We start from the raw sequence: 23,007 nt of genomic DNA, 5'->3' as shown, positions 1-23,007 counted from the left end.
AAAGGGCTGCCTGCTTTCTAAAAAAATTATATTATCGAAGTACTTTTTTTTGTAATAATTAAATTTGAGTTAAATGCATGAAAGTTTTAAGTCTTCGCTTTTTTTACCCTTTAAATTTTTATGGACATGTACAAAAGGTGCATATTTTTTCTACACTCGCAGAAAATGTAATTGCTGGAGCCTCCTGCTCTACAGGCAGGTTGGCTGCGTGCCCTCTTATTTGACTCGATGCCGAAAAACTTTTATGACATGATACACGCTAGACATTTTGTCCCATGACCGGGCGAGTCACGCATGTAGAAAGGTAGAGGAGCCTGCTTGTAGAAACTTTGTACGAAAATAGTATTGAGCGCTGCAGTCAGAAACACTGAGAAAAAAATATTTCACATCAATGCGACAAATGCCCACTCACATGTTAGCGTCCACATTTCCAGCAAGCTCATAAATTTTAATTTATTGCATTCAGAAATAAAATGCCGATTGATATAAAATTTTAAATATATTTTGACAACCTATTCAATACAAAAATGCATGCACATAAAAAATATGAAAACAAAAAGTAAAACATTATTTCATGTCAGCAAAGTCATGTGTTTCCAAATTTAACCAATTCTCCGAACTGGAGCCATAGCAGAAAAAAATATCCAATGTGCACATGTATTCTGGCATATTCTTTAAATGAAATTTAAAAATAAGGAACCAAACTACTTTTTAGCGCAGGTGGCAGGGAATATCATTGATAAGCGAAAAACTTTGTCGACTGAGTTCAGTGCACATTTTTCAGATAGTTAATCGGTGCTCTCCGCCAAAACTGTGAATTAAGTTTACAACTTCTTGAAAATAAAACTCAAACTATATCTTCTGTCGTAGAGTTTAAGGGCCTCTATTCTAAAAAATTAAAAATAGTTTTCCCAAACATTAGGACTATTGCGGGAAATTAAATCTATAATTTTTTTTAAATATTAGCGCCTTGTACAACATCTAGTTAAATTAAGCCATGACTACCCCATCTTCCGTAACATTCAGTGGGTAAATGAAGTCTCTCTTGAAGTACTTATTTTCTGCAATTCTAGCTTCGAGCGTTCTTTTGAGTTTTTGACACTTTTTCAAGAAGCTGCGGTCTTCTTGTGTGTCGCTCAATCTTTTGATTCTGTCCCTGATCATTTCACTGAGGATTTGGCGATGAAATGGTCTCACTTGTCTTGCCACCTCTTCCCAGTCCACTCCCAATGGATCATCCCAGTTATTTTCCAGAATAACGTCCACCGCCTTCAGGATAATGGAGTCCCTGAGCACCACGAATTCCAGTCGCAAAGAGTGGTACAGGTGTTGAGTCCACAGTTTGTAAATGCGCTGTTCGCTGATATCAAGTTCATCGGCCACTGTGCGATACGGGATACTTTTGTACTTCGAAAGTTCGTGCACGGTGGACGCATTAACGGACTTCATGATTGCCTTCACAATCAAGGTCAAGTTTTCACGACTCAATAAATGATATGGGGTGGTTTTGTCTGCCTCCCTTTTTGACAGTAGCTTCAGGCAGTGCAATCGGACAGACTGCTTTTCTCGGTCTAAAATTTTTGCCAGCCTGCTGTACTGATCTTTCACCTCACACGTATCTAGGACATGTAGGATGTACTCGTCCTCCTCCCTTGTGAAGGGAATGGCCTTTTTCCTGGAGCCATGAATTTTAATGTGTATAAAGCGCCTGGAAATTGACTGCAATGGTCTGCTTGGCAGGCCCTGTCCAAGAAATCTGGAAAAAGTCAATGTTTACCAAAATGTACATGGATTGAAAACTCATAAAAGAAGCAAAATTTAGTTAATTGAAGTTGATTTTAAATAATTATTAAAAAAAAGAATTAAGTATTGATCAGGGGTTGCAATGTTCAAGGATATGGAATGGAGACTACAAAAAGAGCTTTTTCAGTGCCAAGAAAGTGTGCGATGATATCCATAGAGCCCAATCTTCATTATACTATCAAGGTGTGAGGGGTGGACTTCCCAAAAATTGGTATGGCCTTTTGCAGCAGGCTTTCTATCTGCTTTGGTTTTAATAATAATATGATTACCTGTAAAATGTCAAAATTTCATCTTTTCGCTCTTTTCTGGTCACTTGAAACATTTGCCAATCTTCTTCTTCCAAACCGTAAGTTTTCCTAAAAGTCTCCCAGTTTTTAAGTAGCAATTCATCTTCTGCTTTGATCCATTGCTTTCCATGAGGCATCATGTTATATTTTTTGAATTCCAGCCTCAAAGCCTTATCCAGATACGCTTTAACTACTGGCTCGACAGTGTGCTCCTCGTGAACCTTGAAGTTTGTTGAAATACTGAGACGGTCAAACTTGGCATCTATTTCTCTCTGTGTAAGCTCTTTGTATTTTTTATCCTTTCTGATGAAGTTTGGAACCTCATTTGAATTAAAGTTTCCTCGCAGCATATTGTCAAGTACATCATCGTGCTCTTCCTCTTTGTCACCTTGATTCATTATTTGCTTCTTTCTAACACTGTACTTTTGTTTCTTAGACCCAGAGGATGAAGGTAAAGTACTTGTATTTTTCTTTGGAGTACTGCATTCCATACTAAGTAGAAAAAATTATGCAAAATTCTAAAAACTTAAAAATCAACTTACTTTCCACTGGATTCCAACTTTCCTTCCTGCTCAGTTTTAGATTGGCTTTTTTCACTGAAGTAAAGTAACACATAAAGAAATCAGTTAATAGAAATAATGTCAATAAGAAAATGATTAATTATACCATTTGCTAGCTTGAACCACTTCTTGCTGACAATCCTCATCAGGTATGATATAATCAATGCTAATTTTTTTATGTTTCCCCTTTTTTTGTGTTGATGGGCTTTCCTCCAAATCAATTGTTGAGATCTCACTAAGAAAATATAAAATCATGTTTTTACCAGATCTGAATATATAATTTTGTCCTACCTCTCAGAAGGTCCGGCACAAGTATCGCTCTTATTTTCACCATTAACTGCTGTATTCATTGTCATCTTCTTCCTCTTTTTTTGTTTTGATGGGCTTCCTTCCAAATAAATTGTAGAGACCTCACTAAGAAAATATGAAATTATAATTTTTTGCTGACCTGTGCATAAAATTTTGATCTATACCTCTCAGAAGGCCTGGCACAATTATCGCTTTTATTTTCACCATTAACAAACTGGTCTGCTTTATTTATTTCCCTCTTCTTCTTTTGTTTTGACGGGCTTCCTTCAAAATCAATTGTTGAGACCTCACTAAGAAAATATAAAATCATAATTCTTTGCTGACCTGCACATAAAATTTTGATATATACTTCTCTGAAGGTCCAGCGCAATTATCGCCGTTATTTTCATCAATAACCAACTGGTCGACTTTGTTTGTCTTCCTCTTCTTCTTTGCTGGACTTCCATCAGCAGCACTTATTGAGACATCTGCGGTATTGCTGTGCAAAATAAATTGTTTCCTTTCATAACATTTTTACACAATAGATTTGATTACCTTTGAGACTGCTCAATAATACCACTATCCCCTTCACATTCTTGGACAAGAAGATTTTCCTTGGGATTTTTCTTCTTCGACTTCTTTTTCTCCAATTTTGGTTGGAAATCATATCCACTGCAGTATTTCTTCAGGATTTTAAATTGAGCTTCCTCCAAATTCATTTTCTCTAAATCTCGTTTTTTCTTTTTCTTGTGAGATCTGCATTCCTTGTCCTGGTTTTGAATAGCACTAGAGTGAAAAAGTAAAAATACATACAGGAGTTATCGAGGAATAATAAATTTTACCTGTCTTCTGTGACTTTCTGACCAGCTTGTTTGTCCAAAACCACTTCTGCCTGCTTTTTCTTTTTATGTTTTTTCGGGCTTCCAACATCAGTTATTACTAAAGATGAGACATCACTATAAGCACAAATGTATTTTCAGTTTTCATCTTTAAGCTCTCAATGAAAGTTTTTTTTTACCTTCCAGAGAGTTCATCTGTAGTGGTTCCTGTATGATCAACAATAACAAACTGACCCTCACTTCCCACTTCATTCATCTCATTCTCGTTCTTTTTCTTCTTTGGTTTTACAAAGGCAGCCGCATCAAACACACCGTGTGATGTGCTGTCAAATTTATATTAATATTAGCATTACTTCTTAACATTACATTAACAAAAACTATTTACCTAAATGAAAAATCGCCACTAAATGATGCCTCTAATGATGTTCCTCCTTTTTTGCTCTTTTTCTTCTTTTTTTGCAGGCTGTCACTGCAAATAATAATAATATTTGTTCATTTTGTTCAAATAAAATTCATTGTTAATCTATAGTTACATAAAGTGCGTAATAATGTTTACTCTGATCTGAGATCAAATTTGATCCCAAGCAAATTCCAGAAAAATAGAAGAAAATACCGATTAAATATAATACATACAAAAATTACCTGCTTTCATTGTATCCGTTCATCTTCTAAAATTGTATGGGATTCAGGTTTAAATCTGGAAAGCTTTTTACTTTACGGCCAATAAAATATATACTGCCAAAATTAAAAAAAAATTTAGAGTTCTTCCTTCAGGCTTTGCAGCACACGAGCTCCACAGGCACTCAAGATGACCCAAACACGCGAGCTCAATTTTCAAAACAAGCTCTAGAAGTGGGAGTGGTTTTGGGTAAAAACAAAACACTGATAGTAGTACTTTTGCTTTTGAATGTTTTAAACTTGTTGGTTTTAAATTTTCAATAGTAAAATAATAATCTACGGGATTGGAAACCAAAGTTATAAAAGCAACACTATAAACGAGAGGATTCGCGAAAAAAAAAAATAATAATAATGGCTTGAATTTATCCTTAACATTCAAATCATCCGCCAGCTTAATCAATCATTGCAAGTTGTTTTTTTTTTGCCAGTAAAGGAATATAAAAATTACAACATATTTTTTTTAGCTAAAAATTTATTGACCGCCACCACGCTCCTCAATATAAACTGCACAATAAACCTTTGATCATAAACTATAAAATGTGTTTGAAATTAAAAATTAAAATAATAATAAATAGAGTGCAGTTCCAACAGATCAAAAACCGCAATCAAGTAAAAAGCATTTGTCCATAACAGCAGATGGTATAATACATAATATTATAATGTTATATCTGACCAAATATAAGCCTTATCACAAAGTTTCTAGGCAAAACGACTCTCAAGTAGACTCTGACAGAACACATAATTTCTTTAAATGATGCCCCGCAACTGACTAAATAAATGCAACGCCACTTAACAGCAATTCAAGTCATTAAAATTTGACCAGGTATTAAAAAAAATCAATGCACGGTTTCTTCTGGAGGTAAAAAGAGATCACTGTCAGCCAGTTTTTTTGAGTGATTGACAGTAGGGTTTAGCTGGAGGGGTGATCGGAGACGCTGTCCCTCCACTAAAGGGGTCAAGCCTTCCCCTCTGTAAGACACAAGGGGTGAAATTTCAACAATAGCATCTTCTGGGGATATTGGATGACCATCTTCGTCCACAATAATACCACCCTGAGCTGCAATCAATCTTTGATGGAAGGAGAGGAGGGCCTGTCTTGCAGTTTTGGGGGTGTCGGCACTCTCGCCAGGTCGGTTCTTCAGTGGACTGAACTCATCCTCTCGGCGAACTTCCCAGCAGGCAAATGTTTTGGCCAGGGGAAAGGCATCAAAAACAAATTTTTCAATCTGTAGGATCGGAATTCAGTTAGTAAAAAGTAAATTTTTTATTTTAATTGAAGTAAAAATTACCTTGATACCGTTGGGCTTGCTGGGAGCCTTGGACTCCCCTGTGTCGGGATCGGCAACTGGAATGCTCTTGCGTGCAATATGATATTTCAGTCCATCTTTCTTGCTCCCAGATATTCTCTTCAGGAATGGGACAGAGAATATGTGATTGCAAATGCTGCCTAGGCAGTAAGTAAGGCGACCGTCTGGACCACGCTGCTCTGCCTTTTCTGTCGTCAGTTCACTATATTCCACTACGTTATATTTTCCATCAACCTATGCAGAAGAATATGATTTAATATCTAGACTTATTTAATTCAATTTAAACACTTACTAAGCAAATCACACCGACAGCCTCTCTGGGAAGAGCTTTGTGGACAACTTTAGCTGCACACTCGGCGCCCTTCTCGTCACAATATCCAACAAAAATTGGATCTGCAGGTCTCACTAACACATTATCGACTCCGTACACATGTACGTACTGAAATTAAAACTTGCGTTTAGATTAACTGCAAGAAAATCCACGAGATTTCACATTTAAATAAAAATTAATAGAGCTGGTATAATCTTTGAGCTTGGGCAATAATGCCGCGCTTGCAAATATTTGACTTTGCACTTAAGCGCGTCACGTTAATTGAGCGCAAAAGGACAAGATAATAAGCATTTTTCTTGTTATCAATTTGATAGCAAATGTTAACACACCACAAGGCCTCGTTTCTCCATGTCGTCTATGATACCGCTATCCCTGAGCGCTCGGAAGAGGCCCCCGTTTCCATCGGGTGCTCTGGCTAGTCTGCTTGGCGTTTCCAGCAGGATCTTGCCTTCAGGGGAAAAGCAAACCATCATTCCCTGCTCAAAAACTAACACTTGCATCGGGTCAAGTCCAAAGTAGTTTCGGTCGGAGAGAAATTGTATTGTCGGCTCCCTTGTGTGCTCACTCGTCATAATGTACCTGAAAATTAAAAACTTAATAATAATCCGTGTTTCAAAATGAAGTGAAAAAATACCAAGGGATTGTCGCCTTCTGGCCTGTCAGTTCTTCTGCTAGAATTTGCAGACGAAGAATTCGTTCGGCCTGCAGTTGGTACAGGGACTTGTGGGACGGCAAGCCAATGTCGTACATGCCTTTGGGGTAAACAACCCCTAGTCGAGTGCCCTGACCTCCTGCCAGCAGCAGCGTGGCCACTTTCCCTTCGGCCATCAGTCGAAGGCCTCTGTTCTCCAGGGACTCCAGTTCTTCCGGACTGGATTCGGAAGCCGAGCCGCAGATGTCTTGCGGCACAGGTTCCATCGAGGAGTCAAGGGGCTTGGTGTCATTCTGCGATTCGGCCAGCATAGCCTGCTGGAAGTGCTCGAGACTCTCTTCGACATTGATTTCGGCAATGTCAGCGATCAGGCTGTTCCTTTCCGAGTCGGTGAGTCGGTCCCTGAAGTACAGCAAATGTGCCTGGCCATGGGCCTCGAGTTTTGACTTCAGGGCATCGTAGTCGGAGGGCATTCTGTCGTTCGAGCATCAGCAGGTGGCTGCCGTTCTTCCCAGAATTAAACTCACAGTCGCTTTCCACGTCAGATGGTTTTTCTACATCAACTTGTCAGTCGTCCGGTTTGTCTTGGCAGTGGGAGAGTGGGAGTGTTCTCCGTTCATTCTTGTCTGCTCTTGTTGGTCCTGCCACCTCTTGGACCTGCCAGGCGTTAACCCTGAATTGAATGTGGCTAGTGCGCATGCGTATGTCCACGGAGCCACGGACTTATTGTGCATTTAGACGTTTTTTTTTTTTGCTCAGAAGAAAGATGAGTGTTTATTGGTTAATTTCCTTAAGACGAGATGGGAGCCAACATGGGAGCTTCGAAGTGAAGTGAAAATAAAGAAATTTACGAGAGGAAAGAGGAAGAGGCTGGCGGCCACTGGCGGCTGCAGATGCAGTCAGCAGGGTTGAGTTTCGCGGTTGTAGCCTGTTGGCTGCTGTTGTTGAATTCTTCGCTTGGCGGTCAAATGCTTCTATCACAACAAAGCTTATTTAAATACATTTTTCTGCTTAACTAAGACTGATTTACACATTTTAATATCACAATCAACAAAAGAAATAATTTCCTTTCACGTTTATACTGTGTTTTTGGAGACTTAAAGAGAGGAATTCCCTGATGTGATGAAAGACTCCGTGAATGACTCGTAGGTTCAATGCAATATTTTTTACTTTCTGACTCATTTTTAGCACTATTTAATTGAATTTGTCATAGAAATTCAAAATTTGAACTGTATATTATCTCCACATTTATTTAATTTTTAAATTTGTTTTTAGAACAATCGTGAATGACCGTCGAATGAATATGAATCCAATTCAGCATGATCATTCTCAAATCGATTTAAGGAGGAGGTGCCGAGTTCTCCTTCAGAGGCTGGATGAAGAAACAATCAACCAAATTAAAAACAAAAAGTATTGTGGCTTGTGCAACCGAAGTCCAAGCGACCCTTTACTCTATGGAAAGATTTACGTCCTTGGCTCTGTCACCGTGCACTACTATTGCCTTGTACGATAAATTATAAATTTTCACCAATTTCTTCATCACGTTTTTTCCTTTAGCTATTTGCGTGCGCATTGGCTCAAAAAGGAGAAGACACAGAAGGAATCTTTGGCTTCTTAGAGTCTGACATTAAAAAACAGATTGCAAGTGCCGAGAAAGTGGTATGAAAATAAATTTAGGTCTGCACAATGATCTATGTAATTATGAATCAATCAAAACCATCACATCTTTGCAATTTATTAGAACTCCAAAACTCAAATATTTTGCCACTTTAGATAAATAGGAACTTATTGTAATTATTTTACCTATTATTTTTTTAAACAGAAATGCAGTTATTGCGATGAAGCTGGTGCGTCAATCATTTGTGTTCAAAGGATGTGCAAAAAAGTCTTTCACCTTCCATGTGGAATGGAACATGGTTCTCAGCACAACTATTTCAATAAATTTGAGTGAGCGTTAATGTTCATAATAAAAGTATTATAACTAATTTAAGATAAAATTCCACTAGATCTTTTTGCAAGCAGCACCGACCCAATATCAAAATTCCATCAAACATTTTTTACGAAACTGAACCAGCTATTTGTGCCATCTGCATGGAGGAGGCCAAAAAAGACTTGAAATGCATACACGTCCTCTGGGCGCCTTGCTGCAAAAAGAACGCATGGCTGCACAGATTATGTGTTCAGGTAAATTATTGTGTTACTTGCAATATTTTTATTATTCATGATTTCATTTTAGAAATATGCATTGAGCTCTGGATACTTTTTCAAATGCCCACGGTGCAATGACAAGGATGAATTTAACAAAGCCATGCTCCGATATGGAATTTACGTCCCCGAATCGTAATGACTTAAGCATGCCATGCTTCTTATTATTTAACACTAAATTTTACAGAGATGCCTCTTGGGAGCTTGAAGGAAATCAGTTTCAAGCGTTGTATGAAAGATACAGTCGGTGTGATGCAGAGTTGTGCCTTTGTCCAAGCGGGAGGGAAGAAGACGAGGAAATCGGGTAATTAATATTGAAACCAAAGTTAGCAAACAATTTTTTTATCTTATTTTCAGCAACTGGGAAATTATACTGTGCTCTGCTTGTGGCTCTCAAGGAATTCACGTTGGCTGCACAAAATTTAAGACTGCTCTCAGAAAGTGGTATTGCACAGGATGCAAGCCCATCATTCAAACCCGTAAGCACTTCAATTTATTTTCAGATATTAAAAAAAATATTTATTTCATTAAAATCTAGATAATTTTGCATATTCAATTTAATTACTTTGGATTACGGCATTATAAAAACATTGGAACCAGAAAGACATGGGGGCCTAAATTTAAAAGAGATAATTTGAATATGCCATCATTATTTATACTTAATTAATTTTTTTTCGTGCAATATATTAGCATCAAAATAAATGTTGTAATTTCAGAGTGTCAAGATGCTGAAACAACTGCCTTGATAGACGCCCTCATATCTGATAATGCTCTCCCTGGTCCTTCCTCCATATCTGACCCCATTCCTTGTGTTGCCGAAGTCCCAGAAGAAAGTGCAGCAGTTGTAGAGAGGTATAATTCCCCTGCTGCTGGTTCCACCCCTCTTCAAACAATCTGTAACCAGCAGACTACCAACGGCAGTTCATCGGACAAACCCCAGACAAGATTGTTCCCAATATTCTACAGAAGCGATCGAAATCATGGTGTTGGACGAGGAGGAAGAGGAAATAGACATCGAGATTCTGGACGAGGTGCCAAGACCACTCCAACCAGTAATGGAAGAAATTCAAGAAGTGCGCAGGGTAACAGCGAACACAACATCAGGAGGCACCTCTTCCGCTAAACCAGTTAGAAATGTGGTAATTGAAATTTTATTTCAAGTAAAAATACGCTCAAAAGCCTTTTTTACCATCTTTTTTTAGCCACTTTTTGCCATTATTCTTGACGATGATGATGATGATAATGATGTTGAAACTGAAGATGATTTCGAGCCAGAGATTGTTGAAGATATAGAGGACTTGACTAAATTGAGTGATAGTGAAACAAGGTTACAGCACCTAGGCTAAGTTTTTAGTTATAATTTCCTAAATTTAGGAATTCAGTCTTGTTTCTTCCAAAGTAGTCTAATTTTGGTATTTAAGTTTGTACACATTGAAGTTTGCAAACATTAAAGAAGTTTGGAAATAAATGGTGATTATTATTATTATATTTGTATGAAACTTTTACTTCACTTTCATATGAATTGAATTCAATTTCTCAGCTTCTTTACATAAATATCTTTAGCGATGTACAAAATATAAAAGAAAATAAAATTTGTAAATATTCATGAATTATGTTTATTTCGTTTACTTTTCTTCACAAATTAATACGACTAAATAATGTGGCATTGATTTTCACAAAAATACACAGGAGGTGGATAACGTGGATATCATGAAAAGATTTTACTGGGCGTATCCTCATTGAAAAAATATTTTTTTTCCTCTTTTCAATGAGGTTAAATCAGGTTCTTATTAAAAAAAGCACAATTGCTATACAATACTTTGTGTAATGGATCAATATTATATAATGGTTGCTAGCACTTGCAACAAATTTATGCTAAATTGCCTGTTTCAAATCCTGCAAACCCCAGTAGTTTCTTTTTTGGGCTGGACGGATCAAATTTTAATTTACAGATTTTGCTTCGAGAAAAGTGAATTTTGCTATGAATGGGGCAAGACATGGCAAGCAGTAGGATTTCAACTCAGAAATTTAATAAACTTTATGAACTCTTAATTTGACAACCTGCCGTGAACCTACAACCTACCACTCATTTTTCATACTGATATTAACAACTTTTAAACAGTCAGGTGGGAAAACTGATGGAAATCATTTGTAAAAAAGCAGACAACAAGCCATTTTAACTTATAATAATAATTAATATATTGGTGACTATGTCGTAGAGACGTAACAATTTCTAGGGTGTTTCAGGCGCACACATTCTTAATAATTAGTTTATTCAGACTTAATGTGATCGTCCTCAGTACCATTCTGTAACTTTTTGCTCTTCTTGGGTGACTTCAGCGGATTATTTTTGCTCTCGTTGTAAATGTTATTCAGATCAAAAGCAGCCTTCACATTGTCCTAAAACATTAAGATTTTTAGAAATAAAATTAGTGGCTGGCTGAACTCTTACTTCGGAGAAATAAAATTTGTGCAGCTTGTTGCTGGTGTCAATATCAGGGCGTCTGATGTGCTCCTTAGCATCCTTAAAAAGAATCACAGTGGGCAGCTGGCGACTGAGAGAAGAGTCATCTATTCTAAAGCGCTTGGCTACTTCCGGAAAACGACCAATGTCGACTTTGGCAAACCGAAGATTTTCAAGACCATACTGGTTGGAAAGTTCAGCAAAAATTGGTGCGAAATTTACGCAGCTTGGGTTCCAGGCTGTATAAAAAGTTACGATCCAAGTGATGCGTTTGTCTCTCTTGATCTCTTCCTCCAAGTCAGTGCCTCGGAAATAGGTCACATTTTCTGGGCCTTTATATGTTGGTTCGGGAAGAAGAAGTCCAACCACTAAAATTTGACAATTTTTCATTCGAACATAAAATACATAATAAAGATAAAAATATACAACATTTATATTTTCTGCATAGCTGTAAGAGAAATTATAAAAAACTTTCATGAAAAAAAATGATTTGTTGTTGATAGTATTATTTGTACAGTCTGTTATAATTACTTACGTATGAAAATTGCTCCGTAGGCAATTCCAAGTTTGGTGTCGGAATAGAACCACAGAATAAGGTTTGCCCCTTTGGTGTAGATGAAACTTGAAGAAAGATAGCTAACCATGGACATGCTGCCAGTCTTTCTTGCTCTCATCACGACCACGATGAGCAGGAAAAATAAAATTTCACTTTCTCGCTGTAAAAATGCGCATGGTAAGATCAGCGAACGTCAAAACAAAACTGCAAAAATAGACACCAACCATGTCAATCTCGCCGCACTCAGTCTTGTCTGGGAAGATGAGCTCGCAAATCGGAACAATTTTCTTGCCAAGGATGTAAGAAAATGTGAGCAGCAAATTTACCCAGTAATAGGGCATCGCGAGCCGTTTCAGGTCATTTTTAAACGCCATTTATACAGAGATTGTGTGAACAATCCAAAGGTGTATTTTGCCAATTTAAAGCACTTCGTCTAGGTCCAATTTTGTGCTAAAGTAGACACGGGGCACGGCCTGTTCACTCCTATGCGCAGGTTTGTACCACTGTTCATACTTGTGAACTGGCTGGTCACGTGACCGTTTCATTGGTTGTTATCATTATTTCGTTTTCCAATAGATGGCGCTAGAAGGCGGAAAACGATTGAAAGTACATAAAATAATACCTCATGGGATTGTTTTGATTGATTTGTTATTTATCAAGTTCTAACAAGCTAAATTCTCAGACTGTTCGTAAGTTAAAATAGAATTACTTTGGAGTGGAATTAAAATATAAATCATTAATGATTTATTGTTTTTCAGCTCTAATTGGCTTTTTTTAAATGTAGAAATGTACATAAATATTGCATAATTGTTTTTAGTCGCAGCTACTCGGCTCGGCACTCTCGACAGAATTGAATTACATACTTTTTATTATTTATTGATTCATTTGCAGAATACCGAAAAGTCTCACCCAATTGATTTCAAATTGTACCAGGGATGATTTTGGCTGTATCCAAGAATGATGATGAAGGGAAAAGAAAAATGCCATCGGTGGAAGTTGAAACAGTTAATAAGACGGGAAGATCTCATCTAAACGTTCAAGTTAGGAAGTGCCATTACATTGATTGTGATAGCACTTCATTAAATGGAATTGATCTTAAATGTGCTCCAAAGGCTTCAAGTATAAATAATGCTGAGTGAGTAACATTATTACAAAAATTAATTTTTGAATATTATTAATACTAAGAATTCGATATATTTTTTATAACTATTATTGTATCCATATAATGTGTGTCCGTATTTATGATTTTATTCAGATTTTATTAATTTAGTGAGTTTGCAATTTTCCTTCAATTCAAAATTACATACTAATAAGAGCAATTTTTATAGGCGTAGAAGACAATGGTTGATAAACATGGGCTTGCCTGCTGATGATGAGCGAACAGATATTCGATGTTGTGTCAAACACTTTGACATAAAATTTTTTTACGGAAATGGTAAACTGATCAAAGATGCAGTACCTAAGCCATGGGTAAGAAACTTGAGTATAAGAGATTGCTATGCATTGAAGTTTTATGAAAATAATGTGTAATACTATCAGATGCCAGCTTTACCGACGAGAAATCTAGATCCAGATGTGGAAGATGTCAATCCAATTGGGGAGTCTTTGGATTGTTCAATACGAAAAACATTTGATGCTGTTGACGGTCCATTGCGAGGATTGGTGAATATGGGGAACTCATGCTATATAAATTCACTTTGCCAGGTATATAAAAAAAATAAGAAGTACTTTGTCAATGTATTTCACAGAGGCTACAATTGGCTGCTATTATTTCCATGGTTATTTGTTTTAGGCTTGGTTTGCATGCAGCTGGATTTGGATGCTGCTTAATAATCACAAAGAAGAAAGTTGCCAACTCTTGAAGTCTAAAAGTTGCATTATTTGCTTGCTGAAAGAAGTTGGTCGTGAGGTAACAAAAACTTGTGCTGAGCCTTTCACACCCTTGGACTTGCTTACACAAATTTGGAGTAAGTTAAAAAAGTAACATTTGAACCTTATTGGATTAGACTATTATTCTTATAGGCACAAAAGATTTTGACGAAGGTTTACAGCAGGACTCCATGGAATTGCACAGAATGTTACTCGAAAAGATTGAGTCGTTGGATAAGAAGGGAGTGAGTGAAGTTTTCGAGGGCAAAGAAGTTTTTGAGCGTAAGATTAAAATATATATTTAGAATTACATTGCATCAATATCCTCCAAAACAATATGCAGGTCAATGTTTAGTGTGCGGCAAAACCCGGTATTTAAGTCAGCCCATGTACGACCTTTGCCTACCCATGGCATCTGATTTGAAGGAAGCTCTGCGTATTTACATGAACAGTGACGATAGCTGCGTTCATGAGCCGTATTGCTCACATTGCCACAGAGGAACTCCACAAAAGGAAATAATTTATTTTCAGGAGCTTCCAAAAGTTTTGGTAATTCAACTGAAAAGGTGATTTTGATTCAAATTTTGATGAGCGTTGTGTAACGGGGATTTATTTAATTTATGTTTTTTATTATTTTTTCAATTTATTATTATTTACTCTGTAATTAATTTTGTTTCTGTTTCCAGCAATCCAAATGAAAATGTGCAGACCCATTATGTGACTAACAAAACTGAGAAGAACATAACTTTTATTTTTTCAACTCGTCTTGTTTTTTTTGCAAGCGTTATTTTTATTTGTTATCAGGGAAGTTTTAGAGTTAAAAAAAGAACATTTTACTTTGTGATTTCATTTTGTAGGTACATGGGTGAAGGAATGTTATTGGTGGTGTTGAAAAAGTGATGTCTGTGGTTTTGTGTTGATGTGCCTCATCAGGTGGTGTGTTCATTTCAAAGAATTAATTAATACGGGATCTGGTATGGATTGAATAAGTGATATTATATTCATACTAAATTATTCTCTATTCAACTTCAATAATAAAAATTTAGGTTCAGCAACCAGGCCAACCAGCTTTTGAAAGACTCTGGTGAAATTGTCTTGGACTATGGTTTGACGTTGAAGCAGAGTATCTTTGCGTTAAAAGATGGCCAAATTATAAAAAAAAATGGAACTGAGGAGGTGTCATTTTTTTGCAAAGCCATCATCCATCATGAAGGTGATTTGAGCAAAGGACACTATATTTGTCAAAGTCTAATGCAAGATGGTACGATCAATATTTACAACGATTCGAAAGTAAGCGAAATTCACATATCTTACAATTTTATCAGTACATTTCCCTGCAGGTGTCCTCCTTCACTGTACTGGATGGTGACAGCCAGAAAAGTGACACAGGTTACATATTATTTTATGAGAGAACCACTTCTGATTCTGATACTTCTTTTGAACACTTTCAATCATCATGTAAGAAAAATAATTATGCACAGAAAGCTAATAAAGCATTAAGAAATATGATCTTACATGATTTGTTATGATTATTTTGAAGCTTCGTACAATAATTAATTTTATTTTCAATGTAGGTAATAGAACACCAATGAACAACCCTCGAACCGTCGAGAATCAAAACCTTTCGCCTCAGATGCTGCAGTCATGGACACCATCTTCATCACCAAGGCTACCAGTTAGAAGTTCTCCTCGTACACCACTTCGCCCATTGAACTCGGATTCCAGCTGTGGTCTGATAGGAGAAAACTGTCAGGCTTCACCACAATTTCAGCAAGAAACGCCTTCATCACCCTATCTGCCAGCCAGAGGCCCAAGAACAAGAAAGCTGCAAATTTCTTCGCAAGCAGACAATTATCGATTTTTGAATGATAACTCTGAGCTGGAGCCTGCAACTTCTCCAGGGTCTCCATACAAACCAAGAAAAAAAATTCAGAGACTGAATAGTTCCAGCTTTGGTGGATCTACAGCATACAATCTGCTTCAAGGGTGCCCTTCGTCCAAGAAGAATCTCAAGGCAGAAGTGGTGAAACAATATGTTTTGCCTCATCTGCCTTTAAATCGGTCGAAGCCTTTTGGTCGGAAACCAACAGACGAACAACATAGACAATCATTACCGCAGCATCAACAAACACCATCTCAACAAGAACTACCACCTCCACCACCTACGTACCCACCTCAGACTTTGCCGCAAGTAACCACTACTCTGCAGCAACCACAGCCACCGCATGAACAACAGGTAGCACCGCCATCCGAGAACGATACACCTACGACACCACCACAAGAACAACCTCGTCCAACACCACCTCAACAGCCACAAGTACGACAAATACTACCACCTCCACCACGATCCGGACATGCGTGCCCACCTCGGACTTTGCCGCAAGTAACCGCTACCCTGCAGCAACCACAGCCACCGCATGAACAACAGGTAGCACCGCCATTCGAGAACGATACACCTACGACACCACCACAAGAACAACCTCGTCCAACACCACCTCAACAGCCACAAGTACGACAAATACTACCACCTCCACCACGATCCGGACATGCGTACCCACCTCGGACTTTGCCGCAAGTAACCGCTACCCTGCAGCAACCACAGCCACCACATGAACAACAGGTAGCAGCATCTGAGAACGAGCAAACTCCAACACAACCGCCTCTATCACCGCCTCAACAACCACAAGTAGCATCACCTCAACAAGAATCACCATCACCACCACGTCATGCACAAGAACAGCAACCTCCACGTCAAAAACAACTACCAGCAAATCCATGTAACATAAAAAGATATTAAAAAAAAAAAAAATTACGGAGGACCATACGCTTTATTAAATATTATCTTTTCTTTTTCCAGCCAAGAAAACACTATTTGAAAAGCTTGACAGAAAGAGTTTGATTGCATTTGCAAAGAAGAAGAACAAAGAGGTCAAGAGGTTGAAAAAGATGAGGCTTAAAAGAAAAGCCACCAACCCTGCTTCGAAGGAAGCTGCCATACTCTATTTACGAAAACACCTGCCTACAAAATGCGTCGATTTTATTGATCGACAAATCAAGCTTCAGAAAGTAAGATTTCATATAATAATGATGTTTTAATGAAATAATAACTTAATCTCAATAGGTGAAGCCACAAGGTCGAAGATATGATCGACAAGACCTTATACTCACCATGGGTCTTCAGAAAGGGGGACGAAGAGCAAGAGCGGCTGTCAGTGACATGTTCATTCTTCCATCAAAAAAAACTCTTCTTCGTTTCACGCAAGGGCTAAGCATCGAACCAGGAATAATTGAGCCTATATTGGAGGGTGTTGGAGATTTTACATCAGATTTAGAGGATGAAAGGGACTGTTACGCAGTTCTCTTGTGGGATGAATTATCCATTGATGAGTTTTTGATGTGGTCCTCAAAGTGGAAAAAATTTCAAGGATTTAGCGATTATGGGCCAGGAGAGGAGACCACCAAAGAATTGGCGGATCACGCACTTATTTTTTTCGTTGTTCTGCTCAGAAACAAGAAGGTCAAGGTTGGTTAATTTTTCTTTTTATTTATATTGTTTTTCATTGTGGTTCTAAATTTCAGTTCCCAGTCTCTTACTATTTTTCTACAGGAACCACGCCTTCATCAGTCTTAGCAAATTTGATTGAAAAAAATATTAGGAGGTTGAAAACTTTCGGAGTAAAAATAAAATTTTGCACTTGCGACCAGGCGCCGACAAATTTAAAGGCCCTGGAAATATTGAAGGCTTGCGCAAACAAACCTTATTTTCTAATAGATGGTGAAATATTTCTTTAACTTTATTAAGTGATAAAACAAATACTTTAATTTAGGGGAAGAAATTTGCTGTGGCCCGGATTTCGTGCATATAGGAAAATGTATAGTAAGCATGTTCAGAAAGTATGACCTGGAAATTGGACCTGGACGATATGCCAAAATTAAGCACGTAGAGGAACTTTTAAGTTTAAAAGGCAAGCTCATCGGAACAACATTAGCACCGAAACTAACGGCTGCGCATATTTATGCAAGAGACAAACAGGCCATGAAAGTGAAACTGGCATTCCAGTTGGTCAGCTCCAGTGTTGCGGCTTCTCTCAATACGTTAATTGCGCAAGGTAAGTCAACAATATAGATTAGTTCACAGGGTGGATCTTCAGTTTTTGGAAACAGGTAGATTTTTCCGGCAGAGCCCGCATCACAAAATTTTGATTTCCAGTGTCGTGATTTTTTCCCTGACCTAAAAAACAAGGAAGAGGTCAAAAAAAAAATCCTTTTAATGGTCATATATTAAAAGTAAAAAAATTAAAATGTGTTTTATAAACTTAATATCAAGTATATATTTAATTTCATTATTTTTATTTTTAAATAAAAAGAGCTTATATAATTTACACAATTATCATTTATCTAACTACAATAACTTAAAATACTTCGTAAATAACTGTTAAATAATTAATTGTAATATATTACATGCATCAAAATCATATCACTTAAGAGAATTTTTTTCTTCACAATTTAATAGGTTATCATCTTTTCAAATTTTAATTTAATTTAAAATTTTATAAAAAATGTTATTTAATTTTTTTTTATTAACAAGGATAAAATACCATTTAACTTTCATTAATTGAAAATAAAATGTTATTTTTAATTTCATCATCATTTTATTATTGCAAAATCGATTTTCATGGTCACTGAGGTCAATGACCTTAAGTGAATTGACCTGCATGAGCGTTGCATGGTTCGATAGGTGAGGTCATATAAACACTTTTTTCATTATTACATGTTTTTGCGTATCTCTAACAGAAACAGAGTTATCGCTGTTTGAAAATTAATTTCGTTTGCGGTTCCGTTCTTAGCATTCTCACACACCGCGTACCGCGCCCAAAGTTGATGATAGAGATCTGAGAGTTTCACAACTTAATCTCCATTACTTGAAGGGAACATCCCTAAAATCTCCATTACTTGAAGGGAACATCCCTAAATTTTTATCAAAATATTTTCAAAATAGCGGATTTTACGGGACATTTTGAAAAAACCAAAAACTTCAATTATCTCGGCTTCTCTTGGTCGGAGAACCAACATCCGGGTATGGTTGAACTCGTCTCATTAAATTCTACAACTTTGCTGTTGATTGCAAAATCATAGGTCAAAGGTCAAGGTCACTTCCGATGACCTTGTTTCATTCAAACTGGAATTTGAGCATCAAATGCAAACATTTTTGAAATTCTGAGATGGCCATTCAATTCTTCGTGAAATTTTACATACAATGTGTGAAAATGGCGAAGTGGTTTTTTCTCTAATTTATATTAAAATAAAAAGATTAAAAAACGTGGTTTTTTGGTGCTCGGATCAGCGATTTTTAAGAAAATCGAAAATAGCTCGTTTTCTGTGCGTCTGAGGCAAAAAATGATTATGTTCAAAATTGATCCCCATTAAAAGTTCTATCTAAATATGCAAAGGTCATTGACCTTTTGTAAACTTGGGTCAAAGGTCACCTTGACCCTTGTCCTTCAGTGAAAAGACCCTAATGTGTGATACATGGTTGGAAAGGTTTTATCACTAAAATAACAATGGTCACCATATTTTTGTCTCTGGCTTTATTTTCCACCAATGTAAGCTGATTATTTAATATATAATGAAAGAAAATGCGCTTTTTTCACAATAAAACCATCATAACTAGGTCGAAAATGAAGCCGGAGACAAAAATATGGTGACCATTGGTATCCTAGTGATAAGACTTTTCCAACCATGTATCACACATTAGGGTCTTTTCACTGAAGGATAAGGGTCAAGGTGACCTTTGACCCAAGTTTTCAAAAGGTCAATGACCTTTACATATTTAGATAGAACTTTTAATGGGGATCAATTTTGATCATAATCATTTTTTGCCTCAGACGCACAGAAAACGAGTTATTAAAGTTTTTCTTAAAAATCGCTGATCCGAGCACCAAAAAACCACGTTTTTTATCCTTTTTTTTAAATATAAATTTAAAGAGAAAAAACTACTTCGCCATTTTCACACATTGTATGTAAAATTTCACGAAGAATCGAATGGCTATCTCAGAATTTCAAAAATGTTTGCATTTAATGCTCAAATTCCAGTTTGAATGACACAAGGTCATCGGAAGTGACCTTGACCTTTTACCTAGGATTTTGCTTTCAACGGCAAAGTTGTAGAAAGTGAAAAGAGGAATTCAGCCATACCCGGATTTTTGTTGTGCGATCACGGAAAGCCGAGATACAGCCGTTTGAAATTTTCAAAAACCCAATTTTGAACGTCCCGTAGAACCCGTAAATTTATAGATATTGGGGTAAGACTGGGTAAAACTATATATTTTTGAAAATCTCCTTGCATGGTCTTTCAGGTCCTAAAATTTTGTAAAGATCGCACGACCCTTGCCAACGCATTGTACCTTTCACGAATTTTCGCCGAGCTGTGATATTGATTGAATGCAGAATGTCAAAATTCACTTTTTTTGTCATTACACATTTTGTCGTTTCTGTAACAGAAATAGAGTTATCGCTGGTTGAAAATTAATTTCTATTGCGGGAAACCAATTATTCAGTTTTTATAATATTCAGTTAAAAAGGTAACTTTTCATCAACAATCACACCCAAATCATTCCTGGATCCACCCAAATACAAAATTATTATTAGTGACCTCCGAGGATAGAAACTTCAGAAATTATATTTAATTTATTTTAATTGAAATAGATATCAAATTTTTAAAATTTTAAATAACAATAAAAAAGTATGTTTTAATTTTATTTAAAAGGTAATAAAAAAATTACACTGAAAATTAGTAAATTTAAAATTCAATGTTATTTCGTCTTCAATTATTTGAAATTTTTAATTAATTTTAAATTTTTTTGTAATTGAAATTAAAATTGATGATATTTTAATAAATTATTAAATAGTATATAGTACTTTTCAATTGTTTTCAATATATAAAATACAAGTTATAAAATAATATATTCTATTTTAACAAATAATTAAAATTGGTGTGTGTGTAATTTAAAAAAATTATTCTAATATGAATTAAAAAAATTATATATGATAATTATGACCATGCATTTCGACTATTTCTAGCCAACTTTTTTGTCAAATTGTTTTCCCACACTTCACCCTTAGAACCCTGGCTCACCCTTTGAGGAGTTAATGTTTCTGGCTATCAAATCGAAATGTATATGTCTCCCTTTTAAATAGAATATTTGAGTCCATGGCGATTATAATCAATTAATTTTAATTTCCAAAGTAAAATTTGGTCGTTTCTGCATCTGATATTTTCCATTCGACGATAAAAAAAAATTATTAACAATAATAATAAGGCACGGAATGTTAATTCTCCAGGGGCGAAAATTCACCACGCCGCCTCTGTTACGTGTTCAAGTATTATGATTTTCATGGAATATATATTAGTAACAAAATTTTTGTAGGTCTCCTCCCGTCTGAAGCGTGTCATACCGTAGAATTTATACAATTCATGGACAACTTGGTCGACTCGTTTAATGGAAGCTCGTATTCGCATGCAAAACCTTTGAAAGGCCGGTTAGTATCATCATGATTTTCTAGACGAATTTGATTGAATTTGTCTTTGACAACTGAGCTCATGCATTTGGCTATTGATCGGAGCCAAGTTAAATAATGTCTTGGAATTATTATTATTAAGCCAGAGAGGTTTAAATAATAGGTATCATAATTTTCAATTTTTTAGGCTGCATGAATCCTCTGCCCACTGGGATTTTTGGAATAAAGCTGAATTATTTGTGGGGAAATGGAAGTTCAGAAAAAAAGATGGGACAACAGTCTGGACGCCATCCATACACTCTCTTGTTTGGCTGATTCGATCAATGAAACTATTTTTTCCGATGATGCGTGCAAGAGGGTTTGAGTTTCTCTTAACAAGAAGAATTCAGCAGGACCCTCTAGAGAATTTCAACGGGGAAATACGAGAGCAATGTGGTAGCGGACATTCCCCCACAGTTTTGACTTTCTGCGCTTGCTTGGTTGGAGCTTTTTTTAACCTTTTAATGTATCTAAAACTCCACAATGAAAAGAAAAATTGTGAGGACGATGGATTAAGCTGCCGTGAGCTGGCACCTTATATTTTTGATGCATTTTTTAGAAAGGTACATTTAAAAAATTAAGAATGAAAAAGTAATGAAATTCTTTCCATAAGGTACAACAAAACCCCACCTTGCCTTTGGAGCCTGAACCATGCGAAGACAGTACATCTGATGAGGAGTCTCAAGATGCGGACGATGAACTCATTGACTTGCAGAGCCAAAGTGATTCGTATTTTGGAGGAGTCGCATTGAAAAAGGTGGACAATGTTTTGCATTGTGCTATGTGCATTGAATCTGCGACATCCAGTGAAACACTGCCCAGCCAGGTCTATACCATGTTTAGAGAGTATCGCGATAATCAGTCCAAACTGCTGTACGTTAGCGACAATTTCGCAAACTTTGTTTGTTCAAAACTGAGGAGAATTAAGTCAGAGCTCCATACTAAACAGAGTATGCCAAAAGATGTATTCAGACATATATATGACAAGGTTTTGAATGATGCTTCATGTGAGTTTGGTTGTTCACGTCATTCTGAACAATTTCTTCAAATATTATTTCAATATATTTTTAAATGTGCAGTGCATTGGTACGCCAAAGAAACTTTGAGGAGTAAAAAGAAGTATTCTAAATATTACATTATTTACTTTTAATTTTTTCAAACGGATACCTGTCTGGAATTAAGAGAATATTTTTAATCATTATTATTTCTATTAAAAAACACTTGCTATGCGGCCATACATACGAAATGTAACCCGTTAATTTATTTTTCCGCGTATGACTGCCAATAAATAATATTTGTTTTGTGCGTTGACCGCTGGAGCAAGACCTTGTTGAGCAAGACCACACATTATTTTTATTGTTGATTTTTACCGCCGCAAAAGTACAATCCACAAGCACGCCTTGATTCTGATTGGATGAGAGCTCGATCGCTGCGCCTCTAGCGGATAAAGTATTGTCAAAGAAATTTAACATTGAGTGTCCCATCTCTATTTACATTGTCTCTGACACGGGGGAGTGGTATTTGTTGAGAAGTGAGAAGTGGTAGCCAAGGGGTGGGGGTAGCTCGATCTTTGAAACCTTGCTTTGAAAGGTGCTGCTCAACGGAGAGTAC

At 36.6% G+C, this 23,007-nt stretch overlaps 5 protein-coding genes across 10 annotated transcripts; 2 read left to right on the top strand and 3 right to left on the bottom strand.

The window, feature by feature from the left end:
* Positions 1–480: 480 nt before the first annotated feature.
* Positions 481–4,621, bottom strand: LOC132198659 (uncharacterized). The gene is made up of 12 exons (XM_059622811.1): positions 4,420–4,621; positions 4,163–4,246; positions 3,957–4,100; positions 3,781–3,894; positions 3,494–3,724; positions 3,309–3,437; positions 3,124–3,249; positions 2,942–3,064; positions 2,757–2,885; positions 2,633–2,686; positions 2,073–2,582; positions 481–1,756 (listed from the first exon to the last, which is right to left on the bottom strand). Exons 1-12 carry the CDS (start codon positions 4,440–4,442, stop codon positions 991–993), a joined length of 2,433 nt encoding a protein of 810 aa, XP_059478794.1. The 5' UTR covers positions 4,443–4,621; the 3' UTR covers positions 481–990.
* Positions 4,622–4,909: 288 nt separating this feature from the next.
* On the bottom strand, positions 4,910–7,356 carry LOC132199232 (UDP-N-acetylhexosamine pyrophosphorylase-like protein 1). Its single transcript, XM_059623812.1, has 5 exons — positions 6,728–7,356; positions 6,423–6,672; positions 6,055–6,201; positions 5,745–5,996; positions 4,910–5,681 (listed from the first exon to the last, which is right to left on the bottom strand). The coding sequence occupies exons 1-5, from the start codon at positions 7,216–7,218 to the stop codon at positions 5,292–5,294; spliced, it is 1,530 nt and encodes a 509-aa protein (XP_059479795.1). The 5' UTR covers positions 7,219–7,356; the 3' UTR covers positions 4,910–5,291.
* On the top strand, positions 7,167–10,561 carry LOC132199233 (PHD finger protein 7-like). 2 transcript variants are annotated; one of them, XM_059623814.1, is made up of 11 exons: positions 7,167–7,894; positions 8,021–8,249; positions 8,303–8,404; positions 8,568–8,692; positions 8,752–8,929; positions 8,982–9,085; positions 9,138–9,254; positions 9,308–9,429; positions 9,667–9,802; positions 9,858–10,089; positions 10,153–10,561. In XM_059623814.1, the coding sequence occupies exons 1-11, from the start codon at positions 7,884–7,886 to the stop codon at positions 10,294–10,296; spliced, it is 1,500 nt and encodes a 499-aa protein (XP_059479797.1). In that variant the 5' UTR covers positions 7,167–7,883; the 3' UTR covers positions 10,297–10,561. The 2 variants fall into 2 exon arrangements, with proteins under 2 accessions (XP_059479797.1, XP_059479796.1); XM_059623813.1 differs by having other exon boundaries at positions 7,178–7,890.
* LOC132199234 (thioredoxin-related transmembrane protein 2 homolog) lies at positions 10,552–12,473 on the bottom strand. The gene is made up of 4 exons (XM_059623815.1): positions 12,195–12,473; positions 11,950–12,130; positions 11,403–11,782; positions 10,552–11,350 (listed from the first exon to the last, which is right to left on the bottom strand). The coding sequence occupies exons 1-4, from the start codon at positions 12,342–12,344 to the stop codon at positions 11,222–11,224; spliced, it is 840 nt and encodes a 279-aa protein (XP_059479798.1). The 5' UTR covers positions 12,345–12,473; the 3' UTR covers positions 10,552–11,221.
* A 99-nt stretch (positions 12,474–12,572) lies between these two features.
* On the top strand, positions 12,573–22,783 carry LOC132199230 (uncharacterized). 5 transcript variants are annotated; one of them, XM_059623808.1, is made up of 17 exons: positions 12,573–12,659; positions 12,862–13,105; positions 13,299–13,440; positions 13,510–13,674; positions 13,763–13,937; positions 13,993–14,121; positions 14,183–14,405; positions 14,526–15,129; positions 15,180–15,297; positions 15,414–16,616; positions 16,697–16,905; positions 16,961–17,362; positions 17,419–17,614; positions 17,667–17,948; positions 21,267–21,378; positions 21,545–21,959; positions 22,010–22,783. In XM_059623808.1, the coding sequence occupies exons 8-17, from the start codon at positions 15,091–15,093 to the stop codon at positions 22,544–22,546; spliced, it is 3,513 nt and encodes a 1,170-aa protein (XP_059479791.1). In that variant the 5' UTR covers positions 12,573–12,659; positions 12,862–13,105; positions 13,299–13,440; positions 13,510–13,674; positions 13,763–13,937; positions 13,993–14,121; positions 14,183–14,405; positions 14,526–15,090; the 3' UTR covers positions 22,547–22,783. The 5 variants fall into 5 exon arrangements, with proteins under 5 accessions (XP_059479791.1, XP_059479789.1, XP_059479792.1 ...); XM_059623806.1 differs by having other exon boundaries at positions 14,183–14,813; positions 14,886–15,129; XM_059623809.1 differs by having other exon boundaries at positions 13,763–14,121; positions 14,183–15,129.
* Positions 22,784–23,007: the final 224 nt, after the last annotated feature.

Source organism: Neocloeon triangulifer, unplaced genomic scaffold (genome assembly GCF_031216515.1).
Source record: "Neocloeon triangulifer isolate White Clay Creek 2 clone unplaced genomic scaffold, ASM3121651v1 ptg000013l, whole genome shotgun sequence".
NCBI classification, from domain to species: Eukaryota; Metazoa; Arthropoda; class Insecta; order Ephemeroptera; family Baetidae; genus Neocloeon; species Neocloeon triangulifer.
The sequence above is the reverse complement of the archived record's forward strand: the minus strand, read 5'-3'. Positions and strand labels throughout refer to the sequence as shown.

Bases quoted from the DNA above. Each gene is read 5' to 3' on its own strand.
- LOC132199230 (XM_059623808.1), top strand. From the start codon at position 15,091: ATGCAAGATGGTACGATCAATATTTACAACGATTCGAAA. The intron at 17,949-21,266 runs GTAAGTCAACAA...AAATTTTTGTAG, and splicing joins CAATACGTTAATTGCGCAAG to GTCTCCTCCCGTCTGAAGCG. The intron at 21,379-21,544 runs GTTAGTATCATC...TCAATTTTTTAG, and splicing joins GCAAAACCTTTGAAAGGCCG to GCTGCATGAATCCTCTGCCC.
- LOC132199234 (XM_059623815.1), bottom strand. From the start codon at position 12,344: ATGGCGTTTAAAAATGACCTGAAACGGCTCGCGATGCCCTATTACTGG. The intron at 11,783-11,949 runs GTAAGTAATTAT...GTCAAATTTTAG, and splicing joins CTACGGAGCAATTTTCATAC to TGGTTGGACTTCTTCTTCCC. The intron at 11,351-11,402 runs GTAAGAGTTCAG...TTAATGTTTTAG, and splicing joins ACAAATTTTATTTCTCCGAA to GACAATGTGAAGGCTGCTTT.
- LOC132199232 (XM_059623812.1), bottom strand. From the start codon at position 7,218: ATGCCCTCCGACTACGATGCCCTGAAGTCAAAACTCGAGGCCCATGGC. The intron at 6,673-6,727 runs GTATTTTTTCAC...TTTAATTTTCAG, and splicing joins CAGAAGGCGACAATCCCTTG to GTACATTATGACGAGTGAGC. The intron at 5,997-6,054 runs GTAAGTGTTTAA...TCTTCTGCATAG, and splicing joins CTGTCGGTGTGATTTGCTTA to GTTGATGGAAAATATAACGT.
- LOC132198659 (XM_059622811.1), bottom strand. From the start codon at position 4,442: ATGAACGGATACAATGAAAGCAG. The intron at 3,895-3,956 runs GTAAAAAAAAAC...TTGTGCTTATAG, and splicing joins ACAGATGAACTCTCTGGAAG to TGATGTCTCATCTTTAGTAA. The intron at 1,757-2,072 runs GTAATCATATTA...GACTTTTTCCAG, and splicing joins GAAATTTTGACATTTTACAG to ATTTCTTGGACAGGGCCTGC.
- LOC132199233 (XM_059623813.1), top strand. From the start codon at position 7,868: ATGAAAGACTCCGTGAATGACTC. The intron at 8,930-8,981 runs GTAAATTATTGT...ATTTCATTTTAG, and splicing joins TGCACAGATTATGTGTTCAG to AAATATGCATTGAGCTCTGG. The intron at 9,086-9,137 runs GTAATGACTTAA...TAAATTTTACAG, and splicing joins GGAATTTACGTCCCCGAATC to AGATGCCTCTTGGGAGCTTG.